Below are 22263 nucleotides of genomic sequence, written 5' to 3'. Positions count from 1 at the left end.
GACTGTGGGGCTTATTTCATTATTAGAAGATTCACGCCATTTTAGATCCCCTGATCAATAGTAACTTTCAGTTTATAATGGTTACATTCACTTGGCTGCAGGTTTTTTATTGATATTTTGTACTTGGGTCAAGTGATGCTAATCACAAGCAGTGGAAAGAAAGTAACTGAAGTCACGTACTGCCACACAGTATGGCAGGTGGCTGTTAATCAGAGGCTCTAGATACAAGGTCAACTATGGATGCCTTGTACCATGAGCATTATCCCTCACATATAGAGAATCTGTCAGCTTTCCTAATTGTATAGTACGAGTTATTTTTAATGGTTTCAACACTCCAATTAATTATTGTACGAAATATATATATATATATATATATATATATATATATATATATCCTTCTAACCTCCCTGAAGGCCAGGTCATTGAAACTTGTTCAAACTGTCCAAATGGTTTTTATTATCTTAACACTTAACTTCTAAACAAAAGGACCTTTGACATCCAAAGATGAGTTAGTTTATTGGAGCTTTCCCAGGAGATGTTTATCCTAATTGGAGGCAGTATTAGCCTCCAGTACACATACCTTGGGACATCAAAGGCTTTAGAGAAGTTTTTGCATATAAAAGAGCACACAAAGCAGAGAGGGGGACACACACAGAGAGCAGAGGGGAGATGTGACAGACAGAGACAATACAGAGATGAGAGAGGGATGGACACAGATTGAATTCTACCTGAATAATGTATGTAATGCTTGTTTCCCATGTATATTGTTTATACTGTTCTTATCATTTATTAAGTAAATCAATTTAGTAAATTCAAATCTTGTGTATTTTCTTATTCATTACAATCCTTTTGAATCCATTACAAAACAAATTGGTGTCAGAATTGGGATTGTTTTGAATAAAAAATGTTTGCAAAATTGAATAAGTTTGTAAAGAATAGGAAAGCAGTTGAGAGCAGTAGTGCCAGATTGGGTGTTATCAGGAAAATGGTCCCCAATGGCACAGGAATGTAACAAGTATATGGAGGGACAGCGCTTATCAAATCGCCAGGATGTTGCTGCCAAATTTGATCTCTCAAGGTATGATGCAAAAGAGCAGAAAGCTGCAGCAGCCTTTGGATGGGTCTCCAAAGTTTGCAGGAGGAGATTGATAACTTGCGTTTAGAGCTGCATACAGCTATAGAGCAAAGGATTAGCTTGCAATCAGCCTTGAGAGACCAAATGAAACAGGAAGACGATTTGCAATGGAATTTTGAAGCTTATGTAATGAAAAATGTGAATAAGAATAGGCGCAGGAGGAGACAGCAGCCAGTGTCCGATATTTCTCTTGCACAAATTAGGACCATGATTGCACATGAGAAATGGTCAGATTTGCTAGAATGGGATGGCCCTGACAGGGAGTTAGATGAGGTAGAAAGACAGGCCAGACCGTATGGATTCTCAGATTATGGGAGCCGATACGATAATTTTAAACCGTCTCAAGGGCATAGGTATTAGGAGAATTTGTATTGATCCTATGGTACATCTAAAAATGGGATGTGCAGGGGACAAACACAGAGCAGAGGGGAGATGTGACAGACAGAGACGATACGGAGATGAGAGAGGGATGGACACAGGTTGAATTCTACCTGAATAATGTAATGTATGTTGTTTATACTGTTTGTTATTTAATCTTTATCATTTATTAAGTAAAGTAAATCAATTTAGTTTATTTAATTCTGGTGTGAGCATTTTCTTATTCATTACAATCCTTTTGAATCCGTTGCAATACACTAATATGTCTATTTTAGTCAATATTTCACAAGTGTTAGTGACAAAATAAAAAATTTTAAAAGCATTTTTTTCATTGTACTGTTTCTCTGTTATTCCGCTTACAAATGGAGAGAGAGAAAGAGTAGGGACAACCAATTGTAGACTAATTCCTAAATTTCTCATTTTCTCTCTTATTCAAATGCAAAGAGGCTTTGTTGGCAGGACCAAATATTTCATTCACTCTCTTTGTTCTTTATCTCTCTTCTCTTTTAATTTCTGTCTCTCTTTTCCTGTCTCTCTCCCTTTCTACGGTGCACGCGCACGCTTTCTCTTTTTCCGTCTGGCTCTCTTTCTTTTTTTCTGTTTTCTCTCGCTCTCTCTTTTTCGGACCCCCTCTTCTCTGATCTCCCCACCACACTTTCTATTCTCTTTCCACCTTTCTCTTTTTCCTGCCCCCTTTATCTCCCCCCCCCCCCGCCTCCTCTTTTTACTGCCTAGTAAATGTATGTGTACATTTGTGAGTCGGGGCCCTTACAACATGCTGCAAGTTTTAGTTTTGTGGGTTTTTTATTTTATTTTTGTATATATTTGTAAATATGTATATTCATCCGAGTGTGCAATTGTGTAGTCAAGAGATATTTCGCCAATATCGTGTGTGGTCAGCCCCACACAAAGATAAGTCATCAGTGGCCAATTGCTATACTGAAAGTCTTCACGTAGTAAGGCAACTTGCGCATTGAGAAACAGTTTCTTCCCAAACCTTAAACCCTTCTCTTATTACTCCTACAAAGAAATTATAACCTTATACTCTGTAAAATAAACCTTCCTTTCATCCATATTAAATAATCGCTTCTCTTCTAAGACATTTCAGTTCTGGATCAATGACATTATCTGCAGGAAGCTTCAAGACCACAATCGGCCTTCTAGATATAAGACAGGCCTGGGACTAGCCTGCAGGGCAGGATTACGGAGCCTTCAGCCACATTGGTCTTGTAGATAAGGCAGTGGTGGGGAATTGGTTAACACTTTCATTTGTCAGCCTGACTGAAGTGCCTTTTAATTTGCAGAAGAGCTTCTTGACACTTGTGAGATGAAGATGCAGGGAATAGACTCCGCAAACTAGGAAATCTGCTGAGCCGTGGTATACTCCGACCTGGGGAGAAAAGTAACAAAACAATCAGCCGGAAAACTCCATACCAAAATATCTAATCATCACATCTTTTCTAATTTAAAGGATGATGGCTGGTTATTGGGCAAGATGATCATATACAGAAGAGATCATGCCCGTGTCAAGGAGAGAAGAAGCTAAGCAATCTTTAAAAGGGTTGGCTATTCTCCCAATCATTTTCCAAAAGCCCTGGCTCATTTACTTAAAATCAGTGTAAATGCTCATTTTATACAGTTAGGTCCATATATATTTGGACAGAGACAACATTTTTCTAATTTCGGTTCTAGACATTACCACTATGAATTTTAAACAAAACAATTCAGATGCAGTTGAAGTTCAGACTTTCAGCTTTCATTTGAGGGTATCCACATTAAAATTGGATGAAGGGTTTAGGAGTTTCAGCTCCTTAAAGGGAATCTGTCACCCATATTTAGTGATATCATGTAAAGATATCACTAAATTGTGCGTCCCATAAGGATTCTATTCGGGATTTTGACCCCCCCAACCCCGCACCTTTGAGGCATAAACACCTTTTTTAGCTTGTTGATGATGCATGCAAATCGCCGCGGTTCGGTCCGATGGGTGTGGCTTAGTGGTCTTCTCCCCCCCACCTCCTCGGCTTGCTTCACGTAATCTTCGTCTGTGAATACCACAGATGCCATTAGTTTCCGCGCTTGCGCAATGTAAAGTGCCCCGGCGCCTGCGCAGTATGCTTTGCCCAACTGTGGGCGAAGCATAAAATCGCTACTGCGCAAGTGCCAGTATTTTCCAGCGCGGTCTATGCCCCAGAATTGTGTCCTGCATGTGAAGACTTCCGGGGCATAGACCGCGCTGAAAAATACCGGCGCTTGCGCAGTAGCAATTTTATGCTTTGCCCACAGTTGGGCAAAGCGTACTGCGCAGGCGCCGGGGGTCTTTACATTGCGCAAGCGTGGAAACCAACGGCGTCTGTGGTATTCACAGACGAAGATTACGTGAAGCAAGCCGAGGAGGTGGGGGGGAGAAGCAGGGCTGTGGAGTCGGTAAGCCAAACCTGCGACTCCGACTCCTCAATTTCCCTTACACCGACTCCAACTCCGACTCCACGACTCCGACTCCCACACATATTGCTTATATTTAAGTGAAAAATTTATTGTAGTACAATGTGAACCTCAGACATTTAATCATTTTTATGATCCAATAATCAAGATATTTAGATAGAACAGAATATATATTGGTGTACTACCCGGTTTTCATTCTTTTTGGTACAGATACGATATGGATAGACAGATATGGATAAATGGATAGAGCAGATTTCTAATCTGCTTTTGCTATTGAAAACATCTATGAGCTCAAAAACCTTTCAGGTGATGCGGTTTTTTAAAAAGATGATCAGCTTTTGCAGCTGAAAAACGTATCCTCAAAAAACACAGGAAAAACGCTGTGTGTGAATGTAGCCTTAGATCAGGAATAGAACAGCCATTTATAGGACATTTCATAACTTTCCCAAACTCCTATGAAAAAATATTCAGCACATCCTGCATTGAATTACTGTACCCAATTTTTTATATATTTTAGGAGTCGGAGTTGGTCCATTTTATACCGACTCCAACTCCAACGCCACCAAAATGAGCACCGACTCCACGACTCCGACTCCACAGCCCTGGGGAGAAGACCACTAAGCCATGCCCATCAGACCGGACCGCGGCGATTTGCATGCATCACCAACAAGCTAAAAAAGGTATTTATGCCTCAAAGGTGTGGGGTCGGGGGGAGTCAAAAACCCGAATAGAATCCTTATCGGATGCACAATTTAGTGATATCTTTACATGATATCACTAAATATGGGTGACAGATTCCCTTTAACATGTGCCACCCTGTTTTTAAAGGGACCGAAAGTAATTGGACAGATTTGTTGGCAATGACTGCCTGAAATCTTGAACTCATGGACATCACCAGATGCTGTGTTTCCTCCTTTTTGATGCTCTGTCAGACCTTCACTGCGGTGGTTTTCAGTTGCTGTTTGTTTGTGGGCCTGTCTGAAGTTTAGTCTTTAACAAGTGAAATGCATGCTCAATTGGGTTGAGATGAGGTGACTGACTTGGCCATTCAAGAATATTCCACTTCTTTGCTTTAATAAACTCCTGGGTTGCTTTGGCTTTATGTTTTGGGTCATTGGTCATTGTTTCATACTACAGATAGACAATCAGTTTGGCTGCATTTGGCTGGATCTGAGCACACAGTATGGCTCTGAATGCCTCAGAACTCATTCGGCTGCTTCTGTCCTGTGTCACATCATCAATAAACACTAGTGACCCAGTGCCACTGGCAGCCATGCATGCCCAAGACATCACACTGCCTCCACCATGTTTTACAGATGATGTGGTATGCTTTGGATCATGAGCTGTACCACGCCTTCGCCATACTTTTCTCTTTCCATCATTATGGTAGAGGTTGATCTTGGTTTCATCTGTCCAAAGAATGTTCTTCCAGAACTGTGCTGGCTTTTTTAGATGTTTTTTAGCAAAGTCCAGTCTAGCCTTTTGATTCTTGATGCTTATGAGTGGCTTGCACCGTGCAGTGAACCTTCTGTATTTACTTTCATGCAGTCTTCTCTTTATGGTAGATTTGAATATTGATGCGCTTACCTCCTGGAGAGTGTTGTTCACTTGGTTGGCTGTTGTGAAGGGGTTTCTCTTGACCATGGAGATTATTCTGCGATCATCCACCAGTGTTGTCTTCCGTGGGCGCCCATGTCTTTTTGCATTGATGAGTTCACCAGTGCTTTCTTTCTTTCTCAGGATGTACCAAACTGAGATTTTGCCACTCCTAATGTTGTAGCAATTTCTCGGAAGGGTTTTTTCTGTTTTTGCAGCTTAAGGATGGCTTGTTTCACCTGCATGGAGAGCTCCTTTGACTGCATGTTTCCTTCACAGCAAAACCTTCCAAATGCAAGCACCACACCTCAAATTAACTCCAGGCCTTTTATCTGCTTAATTGAGAATGACATAACAAAGGGATTGCCCACACCTGTCCATGAAATAGCCTTGGAGTCAATTGTCCAATTACTTTTGGTCCCTTTAAAAACAGGGTGGCACATGTTAAGGAGCTGAAACTCCTAAACCCTTCATCCAATTTTAATGTGGATACCCTCAAATGAAAGCTGAAAGTCTGAACATCAACTGCATCTGAATTGTTTTGTTTAAAATTCATTGTGGTAATGTCTAGAACCAAAATTAGAAAAATGTTGTCTCTGTCCAAATATATATGGACCTAACTGTATCTCACTTTTACAGTAGTGTTTGGTCCTGGTTGTGTGTCTCCTGCATTGACAATCATTGGGGGGAGTTTGAAGTTTTAAGGTATGTATCCAGACCCAGACCACAAATCCCTATATGTCTCGGACCCTACTTCCAAACACTGCACTGTCCATTACATTGCAGTTCATGGTGAATAATTTGGGTTTGGACAATCTGTGGTACGCATGTGCCAGACAATGGGCATGTTCTGATCCTCGCCCAAGGCTTCACCCCCCCATGAATGTGAAGCAAAATTAGAAAAGTTGAACTTGATGGACCTAGGTCTTTTTTTCAACCTATGTAACTAAGAAATTGGTGATTAAAAAATGTGGAAGCAATTTTTTTTCAATTTGCAAGATTTTCTGTAATTTCTTAAAAGGGTTTTCTGTTTTACTGAAAACCCTTGTCAACTGGGCTGAAGATTGGTTTGCCTTTTGACACTGTCCCTTGGTCTATTGCGGAGTCTTTGCCACTTTTCCCATTGTCTGTTACTGTCTGCAGCTTTGACCGCGCTGCAACCAGTCAATGAGCTCCGCAGCTCTGCTCGAGTGGCCCGAAAACACCACTTCTGGCCTTAGCCTCTTGCTAAGACGGGAGGGCTGCATCTTCAGCAGCACTGGCTGGGGGGGGGAGTGTAAATTAAGGGGTCTTGCTTGCTCTCTGACAACGCTAGAAACCAGAATATGACCCCGAGAACAAGATACAGTGTTTGCGTCGTTCTGATAAATGAAAATGTTTCTATTGTTATTGTATGAGACAAGGTGAAGGAAGCGGAAGATAACATTGTATAAGGAACTCAATGTTCCAGCTTCTCCAAAAGATAAAATGATTACAATACAATTATTCTCTCATAAAGACCTAGAAAACATAGGATGATCTACCTAACGTCTTATAGTCAATATGTGCTTACGGTGATTTGTTTCCTCAGATCGCATTCAGAATCTGTTGTCAGCTGAAGACTTCACTGAACTGACAAAGTTGGCTCTGGTCAACGCCATCTACTTTAAAGGGAACTGGAAGTCCCAGTTTAGACCTGAAAACACCAGAACCTTTTCCTTTACGAAAGATGATGAGAGTGAAGTGCAGATCCCAATGATGTACCAGAAAGGAGAATTTTACTATGGTAAGAAGTGCTGGTCAGTAAACTGCCATTAATACGCAGACCATGGATTTCTGTGGAGAACATTTGATGGCAGAATTCCATAATGGAGTTCTAGAAAATTGGGTTTCCCATATCATAAAATTCCTCATGAACTTGGTTTTAACACATGTCTCAGTGGACCTTTACTGTGATCTCAGATTTTAATCAGTAAAAAAAAATCTCTCTGACTGGCGGTATTCCACCAATGTTGGCACTGTGTCACCAGGTGGTCACATGGCATTGTCCATTAGACAGAACTGATCTGTTAGATCGTCTCGTTGTGGACAATCCCCCTAAAATGATATTCTAATATGTTACCGCTTCTTCTATTCCTATCCACTACAGTAACTTTTACTAGATATGCTTGAATTGGCTAATAATCTGTGTCAGGTTTCCTGTGTAGGTTTCTGACGTGGCTGCCGTGTCCGATACCCAGACCACGTCCTGATGGCAGAATTAGAGTATAGCATCCGGCTGCTGGACCACGCTGATTATACAAATTGTATATATTAGTCATGAGTAAGCTAGGGAAAGTTGTACAGTGCCTTGCAAAAGTATTTGGCCTGCTGGAACTTTTCAACCTTTTCCCACATATCATGCTTCAAACATAAAGATACCAAATGTAAATTTTTGGTGAAGAATCAACAACAAGTGGGACACAATTGTGAAGTTGAACGAAATTTATTGGTCATTTTAAATTTTTGTGGAAATTCAACAACTGAAAAGTGGGGCATGCAATATTATTCGGTCCCTTTAACTTAATACTTTGTTGCGCCACATTTTGCTGCGATTACAGCTGCAAGTCGCTTGGGGTATGTCTCTATCAGTTTTGTACATCGAGAGACTGAAATTCTTGCCCATTCTTCCTTGGCAAACAGCTCAAACTCAGTGAGGTTTGATGGAGATCGTTTGTGACCAGCAGTTTTCAGCTCTTTCCACAGATTCTCGTTTGGATTCAGGTCTGGACTTTGACTTGGCCATTCTAACACCTGGATACGATTATTTGTGAACCATTCTATTGTAGATTTTGCTTTATGGTTGGGATCATTGTCTTGTTGGAAGACAAATCGCCGTCCCAGTCTCAGGTCTTTTGCAGACTCAAACAGGTTTTCTTCAAGAATGGTCCTATATTTGGTTCCATCCATCTTCCCCTCAATTTTAACCATCTTCCCTGTCCCTGCTGAAGAAAAGCAGCCCCAAACCATGATGCTGCCACCACTATGTTTGACAGTCGGGATGGTGTGGTCATGGTGATGAGCTGTGTTGCTTTTACGCCAAACATATCGTTTGCCATTGTTGCCAAAAAGTTCGATTTTGGTTTCATCTGACCAGAGCACCTTCTTCCACATGTTTGGTGTGTCTCCCAGGTGGGTTGTTGAAAACTTTAAACAACACTTTTTATGGATATCTTTGAGAAATGGCTTTCTTCTTGCCACTCTTCCATAAAGGCCCGATTTGTGCAGTGTACGATTGATTGTTGTCATAAGGACAGACTGTCCCACCTCAGCTGTAGATCTCTGCAGTTCATCCAGAGTGATCATGGGCCTCTTGGCTGCATCTCTGATCAGTCTTCTCCTTGTTTGAGATGAAAGTTTAGAGGGATGGCCGGGTCTTGGTAGATTTGCAGTGGTATGATACTCCTTCCATTTCAATATGATCGCTTGCCCAGTGCTCCTTGGGATGTTTAAAGTTTTGGAAATCATTTTATATCCAAATCTGGCTTTAACTTCTCCACAACAGTATCACGGACCTGCCTGTTGTGTTCCTTGGTCTTCATGATGCTCTCTGTGCTTCAAACAGAACCCTGAGACTATCACAGAGCAGGTGCATTTATACGGAGACTTGATTACACACAGGTGGATTATATTTTTCATCATTAGTCATTTAGGACAACATTGGATCATTCAGAGATCCACAATTAACTTCTAGAGTGAGTTTGCTACACTGAAAGTAAAGGGGCCGAATATTATTGCATGCCCCACTTTTCAGTTTTTGAATTTCCACAAAAATTTTAAATAACCAATAAGTTTCGTTCAACCTCACAATTGTGTTCCACTTGTTGTTGATTCTTCACCAAAAATTTACATTTGATATCTTTATGTTTGAAGCATGATATGTGGGAAAAGGTTGAAAAGTTCCATGGGGCCAAATACTTTCGCAAGGCACTGTAGTAAGCAGAAAACTGGCCCATGATAACGCCCACATTGACATACGTGGTCCCCTGCCCCATGTCTGATACACACTTTTTGGCGTTTTCGTCTGTTTTTGCCGCTGCTCCAGTCTGTCTCCTGCAGTTTGTGACCTGCCAGCTGCTCCAGTTTCAGGGAGCAAACTAGAGGCCACTAATCAATGTAAGTCTATGAGATCCGCGTTCTGGCTCAGAGTTACATTGAGAGCTTGTAACGTAACTTCTGAGTTCCAGCCAGTCAGAAGCTGTGCTCACAAGATGGTGCCGCAGGACTGGACCGGTTTTAAACATTTTTTTTGTTTTAAATTTTTAAAGAGTAACTCTATTTTGTTTTGTTTTTTAAACATTAGGTTGCAGGCCCCATTATTCTGTGCAGATCCATAGAGATCCAGGTCCTGATATCCCTACCGATTGCGCAAAAGACCTCTTAGATGTGCACAGCTCAGAGGGCTGGAGCACAGAGTTCTAGTTTGATTGATTAGAAAGTCATAGGTTTTCTACTGAACCTGTACTCCGCTCTGTGCGCATGCTCATGTTAGGGGCTCCTGCTCCCTGAGCAGTTCACGGGTATGTACACACATTTTTCAAGCAGGTCCATTCCTAAAACATTTTGTGTACAGGCAGTGTGGTTCATTCATATTGTCATTGGACAGTGTGGTTAGTTCATGGGGTACTGGGCAGTGTGGTTCATTCATAGGGGTACTGGGCAGTGTGGATCGTTCAGAGGGCTACTGGGCAGTGTGGTTTGTCATAGGGCTACCGGGCAGTGTGGTTCCTTATAGGGCTACCGGGCAGTGTGGTTCGTTTATAGGGGTACCGGGCAGTTTTGTTTCTTCTTAGGGGTATCGGGCAGTGTTGTTTGTTCATAGGGGTACTGGTCAGTGTGGTTCGTTCATATGGGTACTGGGCATTGTGATTTGTTCATTGATGCATCAGCGATGGCTGGTAATGGTTGGTTGGTGTTGGTGTCCTGGCACTTTTGCACTTTAACACCTCTGCTTGAAGGATTCTGATATGAACTGAAATTCATTTTAACTATTTAATTATTCTATCCGGGGTTTGAGCTTCATTGATAGGTGTTTTGTAAGATTATAAATTTGTTATAAGGATGATCATGGTATATGTATTTGTTTTTAATATATTACTTACATCCTATTACTTATTTCATGGTTCTGTAGGCACCCAAATTTCCTTCCTTTTTCTAATATTTGATTATTATTTTATTAAATATTTTTTTTTGCCATGTTGTTACATACCATTAACCACACTGCCTCGTTTTTTCTGGGTTTTTAAGGGGCGTTTTAATTCTTCCTCTGGAAATTTTGTATAGTTACTAAAATGATAGTCTATTATGTATATGGTTCTGGTATTGATTTATTTATGAATATATACATCTTTTGGTGGGTCATTGATAGGTCTATATTGATATTGGGACTGTGACACAGTGCACAAAGTATTTGATTACTTAGCATGGATCTTTAGATCCTTTGTTGGTTTCCAATTCTAAAACCCACCTGGAGATTGCTCAAACGAATGACCATTTCTATGTAACATCTACTTGTTCATATGTTTAGATTTCAGAGCATCTTTTAACTGCTTCAGGTTTCCAAAGACATTAAGACGTTAAAAGAAGTGACCTTGACCATTCTTCAGGTATTTTCCACTCTAAAAATGCTCTATTCTTTAAAAGTCAATGGGACGGTCTAAAAGATGCAAGAAGACACCTGGGCGTCTTTTTGAGCTTTTGCCCAGCATTTTGCTACAAGTCTATCCTGATCTAATCCTTGACTCTCTTATTCTCCCCTGTCGGTGTCTTCACCTTTTGTCGCCTTCGACTTCTGTCGGTCTCCAGCGGTTTGTGACCAGTGTTTCATGGAGTGAGGCGGTGGTCACCTTTCAATTCAAGTCTATGAAAAAAAAAACACTTCAGCAAAAAAAAAAAAAAAATAAATTATTTCCTGAAGTGTTTTCCTCTTGAAAAACTTGGCTTAGAAAGACGTAGAATCCACAAACCCAAATTGTTTTTAGTGCAGTCGGTGGAGAACTGGACCGGTTCTGATCTGCACAAAACTAAAGGGTCTACAATGTATAAATAATTATCAAAAAAGTTTAACTACTTTTTAAAAATAGAAAAAAATGAGTTTGAATTACCCCCATTTTCCCAATTCAAAAATAATGAAAAAGAAATAAACATATTATATTGTTACATTCGTAAGAATCCAATCTATCAAAATACTAAATTAATTCCTCATTAATTCAAAGTAAATGACAAAAAGAGAAACATAATCCAAATGCCAGAAATGTTGTTTTTTTGGTCCCAGTACATCCCTCAAAAAAGGAAGTAAAAACAATCAAAATGACGTATGCTGAGATGGTACTAATACAGTATAAACGTCAGCTCAACGTGCAAAGTTCTCACCCATCTCCATTAATGGAAAAATAAGGTGGTTACATTTCTTAGAAGATGGTGACACAAACCAAAAATTGACAGACTTCTTGTTTTTTTCTTTGCCCATATATAATGTGGTGCTGTCTGAAGTCTCACAACAGCTCTGTCCCCTAATTGCCCAATATTGTACTTTTGGTTGCAGGAGAATTTACTGATGGCTCTAATGAGGCTGGTGGTGTTTATCAAGTTCTGGAGATGCCATATGAAGGAGATGAGCTCAGCCTTATGCTCCTCCTGTCCAGACAAGAGGTTCCTTTGGCAACACTTGAGCCTCTGGTCAAAGCCTCGCTGATTGATGAGTGGGCTAATTCTGTGAAAAAGCAAAAAGTTGAAGTTTATCTACCAAGGTAGGATACCACAAATATTATAAACATTGGATGGACTTAGTCTGTACTGCTCTGCTATGTATTCACCTTTCCACCTTAGATCAGGCCGCATTAGGATATATGATACATGACTCAATAGGAGCATCAGTTATGCTGGGTGTACAGTAAACCAAAACTGACCTACTAATAAGAATTATCATGATGACCTTGGTGTCTCTACATTTATCAGCTGAGATATGTTGCTAGGATGGAAATAAAATATATTATCACAGCCACAAAGTTTTCATGCTCGCAGATTTTTTTTAGGAAGATTTGTTTAGTATGATCACATTTGGATGGATCCAAATTAAGGCATCAGAATATGAGAACAGAATAGATTTTAGCCTATCAGAAGACCAGTAAGTCACGGCTATAATTTCTACTCTAGTGTTCAAGGATGCATATACATTGTATAAATTGTTGCCTTTGCGAACTGTTATAAGGTGATATGTGCTCACTCACCAGGTTCCCATATACACAAATGGGTTCTTCCTTACCTTATCATTTGGCATGAGTAGTGCATGTTATGGCTCCCCTGGTGAGGTGGAGTCACGAAAGTGTAGGTCTGGATAAACCGCTCGGACCGGAGACAGTGGTGCAACGAGGTACCGCAGAGTTGGTTTATCCAGACAGTAAGTGGATGGAACAATGAGTGGGACATGTGGATATGGTAGACCACACTTGGAACAGTACTGCTAGATATGCCGGATAGCATGTGGAGCTGATGTGTATACAGGCAGCTTGGTTCAGCAGAACAGAGTGTGCTTCAGTCACCTTAGAACAGTAGAGCCGTGTAACCAGACAAGCACTTTGGAACAGCAGGGGCAAACATGTCAACAGGCACTTTAACAAAGACAGCTTTATCAACCTACTCTGCTTTGCTGTTCCCAAAGGGCACACCTTGAAAATGTCAAGCAATATGGTAGCAGCATAGATGACTAGCTACCCGAATACTCAGGCAGCATTCTGTTATCTGAGCTGGCTTTCAAAGCACTAGATGAGTGACATCAGAGGAATGCCGCAGGTTACTTTGATAATCCTTCCCAGATAAGAGCAGAGGAAGCTGGCTGTCGGGAAGGAAGACACAAGACTGATGAGGAACAATACAAGTTGTAGACATGGCAAGAAGGCAAGGGTATTTACCAGCCAACGTCAGATAGGAATAAGCATAGGCAGGATGAAGCAGACCCCCTTACTAAAGGAGGTAGCACAGATGCAAAATACTGATGAAACAATTACTTTCATCCAACCAACCCATGGAAGGGGTGGTTGCCTAGCATTAGATTTAAACACAGATGAAGCTTGCAATGGGGTACAAGTCACACATATGTATAGCACAGTGCCCAGCAAACAGCCTATTGCATTTCCCTATTATTTGATTAGGCAGACTGCCAGGTTCTCTACCGCTACATTACAGAGGTGCCAGCCACTAGGTCTACATGTTCACCATTGATGGGCCTGGCTGCACCCTGTAATGATAAAATGTGCAAAAAATATAATAATATTATGAGGTATTGGTTTAATATTTTGGCCAATATACCCAAGCTCGCAACCCATGTCAAGGGTCCTCACTGTCATTTTGGGAGTTTTTAAAATCCCTTTTATTGCTTTTATTTTACAACCGTACAAGATGTCTTGTAATTTTTTTATGTGAAAATTTGCTATCCCTAACCCCTTTCCAACATTAGATGTCTTAATAGTTGGGAAGTGCCTTCCGGCCGTGGACGTACTGAGTACGTCCAGGCAATTTTGCGCGCACAGCAGCTGTGCGCTCGCGATCGCCTCTGAGTGTTCAGCCAGTATTATAACTGACACCCAGCACTCACTGCTAAGAGCGGGGCCTGCATTGCTTCCGGAAGTTTAACCCCGTAAATGCTGCGGTCGATATCAATCGCAGCATTTAGAAGGCAGGCAAAAATGGGGAGCCCCTTCTGCCTTCCCGATTGCGCAGTCTAACTAACTTGTGTTGTTGCAGAGCTGACAGTTACAAAGCATAGCAATACTACTTAGTTTAAAAAAAATAAAAATAACAATTGTAAAAATATAAAAAAATCTGAAAAAAATATAATATAATGTACTACTAATAATATGTTTGCATAGAAATACAAATTTAAATAAACAAAAAAGTACAAATGGTTAAAGTACATGTAGTTGGTAACACTGCATCCGGAATGACCTGCCCCATAAAACTCTCACGCTAGTTAACCCCAGTGGACACGGTTTAAAAATAAATAACCCGGCAAAATGCTATGATTTTTCATCATACCGCCGAACAAAAGTGGAATAAATCACGATCAAAAAGATGAATGTAAATAAAAATGCATTGCTGAAAACGTCATCTTGTCCTGGAAAATAACAGCCGCTATACAGCTCCCTCAGCCGAAAAATAAAAAAGTAATAGCTCTCAGAATAAAGTGATGCAAAAATAATTATTTATTAAAGTTTTTTGTGTAAAAGCACCAAAACATAAAAAAACTTTATAAATGTGGTATCATTGTAATAGTACTGACCCAGAGAATAAAGCTGCCTTATCAATTTTACCACAAGCTTAGCAGCATAAAAACCTTCCCATAAAATCTATTCCTGAATTGCTGGTTTTTGTTCATTCTGCCTCCCAAAAATCGGAGTAGAAAGCGATCAAAAAACGTCATGTGCCCGAAAATGGTGCCAATAAAAATGTCAACTCGTCCTGCAAAAACAAGACCTCACATAACTGTCGTCCGAAATATGGAAAAATTATATCTCTCAAACATTTACCCATCACTACGTACATTTATTAGCATACATTGCTAACTTTTAACAGGTACATTAGGACAGGAGCCTAGAGACATTTGGTTTTAGTTGGGAACCTTTGGAAACGAGAAAAAGGTTGATGAAATTTGAAACTTTCATAAAAGTAACATTGATCGAGTTCTTATTGAATGTACTCCATATACTATAAGACTGGGCACAATGCGAGCTGTCAGCGGTGCGCGTGATTTTACTCTTCTCTCGGATATAGAATTGATATATATTTTTTATCTTACTCCGCACACTAGATATCACCTAGTTAATCATTTTGACGATCCTCCGTACTTGACGTTGCCTAATTCATGTTTCCTCTCTGATCAGGGATTCTGTAGTGAAAGTAATATACAACAATATCTGAATACATACATTAAAAGTCAATTCTCTTCCTGGTAGGAAAAAGTTCATCTCCGTTTGGGCTTTATTTCATCGTGATCTATGGGATACTGTAGGTTAGCAAGATTGAAATTTGATGGAGTGATTCTGTAATTTCCCTACTTAGCTTTGTGAGATTAACTGCTGCTTTTCTCAGCGCTGGCTCCTGATTTAAAATGCAGAAGCGGCATGGAATTTTATCAGAGCACTAAATAAACAGTTATAAATATTTATATCTGCTGACGAGAGGAGGCAAACTATGAAGTGCGGAATACAGATAATGTCCACCGAGAATGAAAACCACGGCACAAGAGTGATAAGTTCTGTTTCGCTTAATCCTTGTCAGACAAACATTAAGAGAAAACCAATTTCTCCAAGTTTAAAATAACTATTTCTGCTGAATATTTGGATTACAGTAAAAATTACTTGCCAGTGTGGATTTTCTAAATCGATTTTTTTACCACCCATTCATGTTTTGCACAATAAAAAGGAGTTAAGAATCATTCATTTTATTTGCTTTGGTGCCTAGGGAGACTACTGACCTGTGTACTGATCCAGTGGTAACTGTGTGTTTGCATCAGGCTTGCTCTCCTGTGGGGCGCGCCTTGCTCTCCTGCTGGGCGCGCCTTGCTCTCCTGCTGGGCGCGCCTTGCTCTCCTGCTGGGCGCTCCTTGCTCTCCTGCTGGGCGCTCCTTGCTCTCCTGCTGGGCGCTCCTTGCTCTCCTGCTGGGCTCGCCTTGCTCTCCTGCTGGGCGCTCCTTGCTCTCCTGGGCGCTCCTTGCTCTCCTGCTGGGCGCTCCTTGCTCTCCTGCTGGGCTCTCCTTGCTCTCCTGCTGGGCTTTCCTTGCTCTCCTGCTGGGCGCTCCTTGCGCTCCTGCTGGGCGCGCCTTGCTCTCCTGCTGGGCGCTCCTTGCGCTCCTGCTCGGCGCGCCTTGCTGTCCTGCTGGGCGCGCCTTGCTTTCCTGCTGGGCGCGCCTTGCTCTCCTGCTGGGCGCTCCTTGCTCTCCTGCTGGGCGCTCCTTGCTCTCCTGCTGGGCGCTCCTTGCTCTCCTGCTGGGCTCTCCTTGCTCTCCTGCTGGGCTTTCCTTGCTCTCCTGCTGGGCGCTCCTTGCGCTCCTGCTGGGCGCGCCTTGCTCTCCTGCTGGGCGCTCCTTGCGCTCCTGCTGGGCGCGCCTTGCTGTCCTGCTGGGCGCGCCTTGCTTTCCTGCTGGGCGCGCCTTGCTCTCCTGCTGGGCGCTCCTTGCTCTCCTGCTGGGCGCTCCTTGCTCTCCTGCTGGGCGCGCCTTGCTCTCCAGCAGGGCGCGCCTTGCTCTCCTGCAGGGCGCGCCTTGCTCTCCTGCAGGGCGCGCTTTGCTCTCCCGCTGGGCGCTCCTTGCTCTCCCGCTGGGAGCGCCTTGCTCTCCCGCAGGGCGCGCCTTGCTCTCCCGCAGGGCGCGCCTTGCTCTCCCGCAGGGCGCGCCTTGCTCTCCCGCTGGGCGCGCCTTGCTCTCCCGCAGGGCGCGCCTTGCTCTCCCGCAGGGCGCGCCTTGCTCTTCTGCAGGGCGCGCCTTGCTCTCCTGCAGGGCACCATGTTCTGTTAGATGACATATGTTACTTATAGGATGGGACCCACACACAATCCTCTCCTTTTTCACTCATCGTCTGCACCTGCGTCCATAAGTAGGTATTTTATACTTCTGTTTTTGTGAAAACTTGTGTCGCATACTTCTAAAAATTTTTGAACTGTACGCAGAGGTTTGTGTAAGAAGTAAGAAAACACTCAGTGTTTCCCACCTACAAAGAATGGAAGGGGTCTGTAATTTTTATTGCAGGTACACTATAACTGTGAGAGATCAGAATCTAATAATAGAAAATGACATTGTATGATTTTTAAATAATTAAACTGCTTTTTAATTGCATGAAATAAGTATTTGATCATCTACCAACGAGCAAGAATTCTGTCTCTCACAGACCTGTTAGTTTTTTTTTTGTCTAAGAAGCCCTCTTACTGTGCACTTGTTACCTGTATTAATTGCACCCGTTTGAACTCATTACCTGTATAAAAGACACCTGTCCACACAATCAATCCCACTTCAACCTTCCCACCATGGCCAAGACCAAAGAGCTGTCTAAGGACAGCAGGGACAAAATTTTAGACCTGCACAAGGCTGGAATGTGCTACAGGACAATAGGCCAGCAGCTTGGTGAGAAGGCAACAACTGTTGGCACAATTATTAGAAAATGGAAGAAACATTAGATAACTGTCAATGTTCCTCAGTCTGGTGCTCCATTCAAGATCTCGCTTTGTCGGGTAAGGATGATTCTGAGACAGGTCAGGAAACAGCCCAGAACTACATGGACGCACCTGGTCAGTGACCTGAAAAGAGGTGGGACCACAGTCTCAAACATTATCCTTAGTAACACATTACGCCGTCTTTGATTGTAATCCTGCAGAGCATGCAAGTTCCCTCTGCTCACACCAGCACATGTCCAGGCCTGTTTGAAGTTCGCCAATGATCATCTGGATGTTCCCCAGGAGGTGTGGGAGAAGGTCATGTCATCAGATGGGACCAAAATAGAACTTTTGGTATCAACTCCATTCACTATATGTGGAGGAAGAAGAAGGATGAGTACAACCCCAAAGGCACCATCCCAACTATAAAGCTTGGGGGTGCTTTTCTGCAAAGGGGACAGGACGACTGCACCTTATTGAAGGGAGGAGGGATAATGGGGTCATGTATCACGAGATTTTGGCCAGCAATCCCACTTCCATCAGTAAGAGAAAGGTAGATGGGTCTGGCTGGGGTCTTTCAGCATGACAATGACCCAAAACACACAGCCAGGGCAGCTACCATATTTTTCGGATTATAAGACGCTCTGGATTATAAGACACACCACAAATTTTGAGGAGAAAAATAGGAATGTTTTTATTTTTTTAATAAAATGGTGGTGCTTCTTATAATCCATGTGTCTTATTGCTTACCGGGGGTGGTGGCTGCGGTGAAGCGAGGTCCCAGGGTCGCTGCTGGAGGAGGCAGGAGTGGGGTGATGCTGCAGGCCGCAGGCTGGGATGAGGGAGTGTCCGATGTGCAGTGTGCTGCGGGGGTCTCTGGTGCTGCAGGGGGCTCTGCCGACATTTTGTGAAATGCCAGAGCCCCCACAGTTCCATGGTTTCCTGTGCGGTCGACTCCAGGAAAATGGCTGCCGGGGGTGGCGCATACGCAGATGGAGATCTCTGCACCAAGGTCTCGGGAGATGAGATCTCTGCACTGAAATCACATCTCTCGAGATCTTGGTGCCGAGATCTCCATCTGCGCATGAGCCATCCCCCGGCAGCCATTTTTCCAGAGATCACCGCATAGGAAACCATGGAACTGCGGGTGCTCTGGCCTTTCACAAAATGTCGGCAGAGCCCCCGCAGCACCGCCAGCATCCCCTCATCCCAGCCTGCAGCAATGGTACTAGTAAGGTATATTCGCATTATAAGACGCACTCCCATTGCCCGCTCAAATTTGGGGTAAAAAGGTGCGTCTTATAATCCATAAAATACGGTAATTAGTGGCTTCGTAAGAACCATTTCAAGGTCCTGGAGTGGCCTAGCCTTTCCCCAGATCTGAACCCAATAGAAAATCTTTGGAGGGAGATGAAACTTAATGTTGCTCAGTGACAGCACTGAAGCCTGAAAGATCTGGAGAAGATCTGTATGGAGGGGTAGGTCAATATCCCTGCTTCAGTGTGTGCAAACTTGCTCAAGAACTACAGGAAACGTCTGACCTCTGTAATTGCAAACAAAAGTTTCTGGACCAAATATTAAGTTCTGTTTTTTTATTGTATCAAATACTTATTTCATGCAATAAAATGCAAATTAATTATGTAAAAATCATACAATGTAATTTTCCAGATTTTTTTTTTTTTATTAGATTCTGTCTCTCACAGTTGAAGTGTACCTATGATAAAAATTTCAGACCACTCCATTCTTTGTAGGAGGAAAAACGTACAAAATCGGCAGTGAATCAAATACTTATTTTCCTGTGTATATGTATGTATGTGTGTGTGTGTGTAATATATAGATATAGAATATATAACAGCTTTTTCTCAAACAGGTACAATTCAACAATATAATGCATTATGATAATAGCAAAGAAATGAAGATCTAAACCACCATGATCACTTTGCTTGTCCAAAGCCTTCTACTCTGTGCTTCAAAGCCTTTCAGGAGCAGCCTGATCTTGCTGATTTCCAGTCTTTTGGTGAACTTGCTCGCCCCTTTACTTACTGCACAGGCAGCATCAGAACGCTAATAAGATCTAATCAGAGACCAGATGACAAGTCAACTCTAAAGCATAATTTGACTTGTCATGTAATTCACATGGCGTGAAAAGCAGTTCATGGGTCTATTGTGTAGATCAGATCATACTGATCCTGTCGAGAGGTTCCGTTGCATTCAATTTCCTGATGTTGTTCCAGTCATCTCGCCGCAGAACAAACCTTTTTTTTTTATTTTTCGTTTGAAAAGCTGCTTTAATCTCAAATAACCTGTTTTTTTTATAGGCTCAAAGTGGAAGAAACGGTTGATCTGGAGGATGTTTTGTCAAGGCTTGGCATCGTAGAGATATTCGGCAGACAAGCTGATCTGTCTGCAATATCCGGTATGATACCACTGCAGCATTTGTAACTTCCAGTTTCCAGCTTTGGCTGTCACCATACTTTATTGCTCGTATTTATCTTTTTTATTTATTATATTGCACAGGCAGCCCATTAATAATGCATTGGGGTAATCCGCGCACAGGCTTCTCTCTTCCCACATGTTGCAGAGACGATTCTCTGAATATACATTTTCAGATTTTTCGACTTTATGAATATAAGCAAAGCGAGGCTGGCAATATTAATTTGTGTTAATGTATCCATTGCTTATAGAGGAAAAAATGATACAAGCCCTACCGAGCGTGCATTATGTGCAGGAGCTTGCTGAGTCGCTGTGCTGCCAATCATAAAGTGCGTCATGAATGGAAGCGCTCTATTAATGTTTTAGTACTCGGGCTTGGTAATTAAAGTGAATTCTAGATCTGCTGTGTTCTTTATTATAAATGCAGAAGCTAACACTGGCTGTAAGAAAACTGAAATTGAAATAATAATATATATATATATATATATATATATATATATATATATATATATATGTAATAAAAGATCCACTTCTAAAGGACCCTCAGGTCCACCTAAACCAATTTTCAACAGCCCATTTGTGGCTTGTTTGTTTTCTTTTTTCCGTCAGTATATTAAAGAAGTCTCAGCTGAATTTTATTTTGTAATCTCACCTTAGTATGTATGTTAAAATATTATTATTTATTTGTAGCTCACATCACCTGAAATCCCAATAGTCGGCTCACACAGTGATATTTGTGGACTTGAAGTCACTTTCTCAAACAAAGTCCATGGTGTCTTGCTCGGAGACTCATAGACTAGGGTCTCAATCAGATGTCCAATCTTCCACGTAGTTGAAAAATGGATCGATTATTCTGATCACAGTTTGATCAGTGTGTGGTCCGATTGTCATCTGATTTTTTTTTCCGTACGTGGAGAAATTTAAAAAATCCTCGCTTCTGACAATCTGTTAAAATCGGACCACACTCGAATGTTATCGTAGTCTAGTCTGATGTTTTGTTTTTTTATGGATCCATTGACTTGCTGTAACGGACACCGTGACAGACTTACCCCCTGAGACTGTACGAGAGCCCAGGGACATGCTGGGAAAGCCGGGAACTTGTGCTGTACCGTGGGATGCTGCTGTGAGCACGCCTGCAGGTGAACAGGACCTGCGGTACGTGACCACCAAGGGCGTGGTTTGGAGAAGGGGCTAGGTCCTGAACGCCCAGGGATGATGACAGGAGCCGGGGAAGCCCAGAGAAGTGTCAGGCGAGCCGAGGTCAGACCAGAGAACAGCGCGGTGGCCAAGGGGACAGACAAATAGCGTGGTAAGAAACAAGCCAGGGTCAGAAGCCAGAGAGAGATACGAGGTACCAGAGGGACTAACGAGCAGACAGTCGGGGGACACAGCAGAGATCAAAACAAGGAGTATCACGAGAAGTATTGACTCAGGAGACAAATGCAAAACGGGGAACAGACCAGGTCATACACAAGCACGCAAATAAAAATAAGCAATACACACAGGTATTCACAGGGTTAGCTGCTCAGCCAAGGTTGGATGTATACCTGACAATGGGCACAGCACATGGGCGGGTAAATATAACCCTCCCCCAATCAAAGAGAGGCCACATGGTGTTAACCCTAGAAGCACTGCCAAAGAACTCTTGAGCAAACCATGACACTTGCAATGCCGATTTTGATCCAATCATCAGATCAAAATCGGACATGTCTCAGTGATTTTTCGTGGGCTTCTTGGTCCGTGAACATGTAGATAGCCCCATAGACTATCACCGGTACAAATGATATCCAAGAAAATCGCAGATGGCACTCTTACTTGACAATCTGATGTCTGAATGAGGCGTAAAACTGAGAAAGTAGTTGCTGCTAAACGCTGTATATGTTGTGTGAGCATAGTCCAGAAGAGTTGCAGAAATCCGTAGAAGATGGCGATTGGTAGGTATATTAATACACTTGCACATCATTACATGCATAATTAAAGCTTATTACGGAATACAAATTTTTTTAAGACTAAGTAAAGATATTCAAAGATGATCTCCTGGAAATGTGGTCAATAAAGCCACTCTATGGTAAACTTCTTACTATCGTGATCAGTCCCAAAATGATCAACGCCGAGAA

General features: G+C 42.2%; 1 protein-coding gene across 1 annotated transcript in view; it reads left to right on the top strand.

The window, feature by feature from the left end:
• Positions 1-22263, top strand: part of SERPINI1 (serpin family I member 1) — a 61447-nt gene that overhangs the window by 32931 nt on the left and 6253 nt on the right. The window contains exons 4-6 of the mRNA XM_073578933.1: positions 7125-7319; positions 12117-12321; positions 20032-20129. Coding sequence (XP_073435034.1) covers positions 7125-7319; positions 12117-12321; positions 20032-20129 — 498 coding nt within the window. The remainder of the gene's footprint in view (positions 1-7124; positions 7320-12116; positions 12322-20031; positions 20130-22263) is intronic.

The sequence above is a fragment of the Dendrobates tinctorius genome, unplaced genomic scaffold (assembly GCF_039654945.1).
Source record: "Dendrobates tinctorius isolate UK_male_01 unplaced genomic scaffold, ASM3965494v1 ptg000060l, whole genome shotgun sequence".
Classification (NCBI taxonomy): domain Eukaryota; kingdom Metazoa; phylum Chordata; class Amphibia; order Anura; family Dendrobatidae; genus Dendrobates; species Dendrobates tinctorius.
The sequence above is the reverse complement of the archived record's forward strand: the minus strand, read 5'-3'. Positions and strand labels throughout refer to the sequence as shown.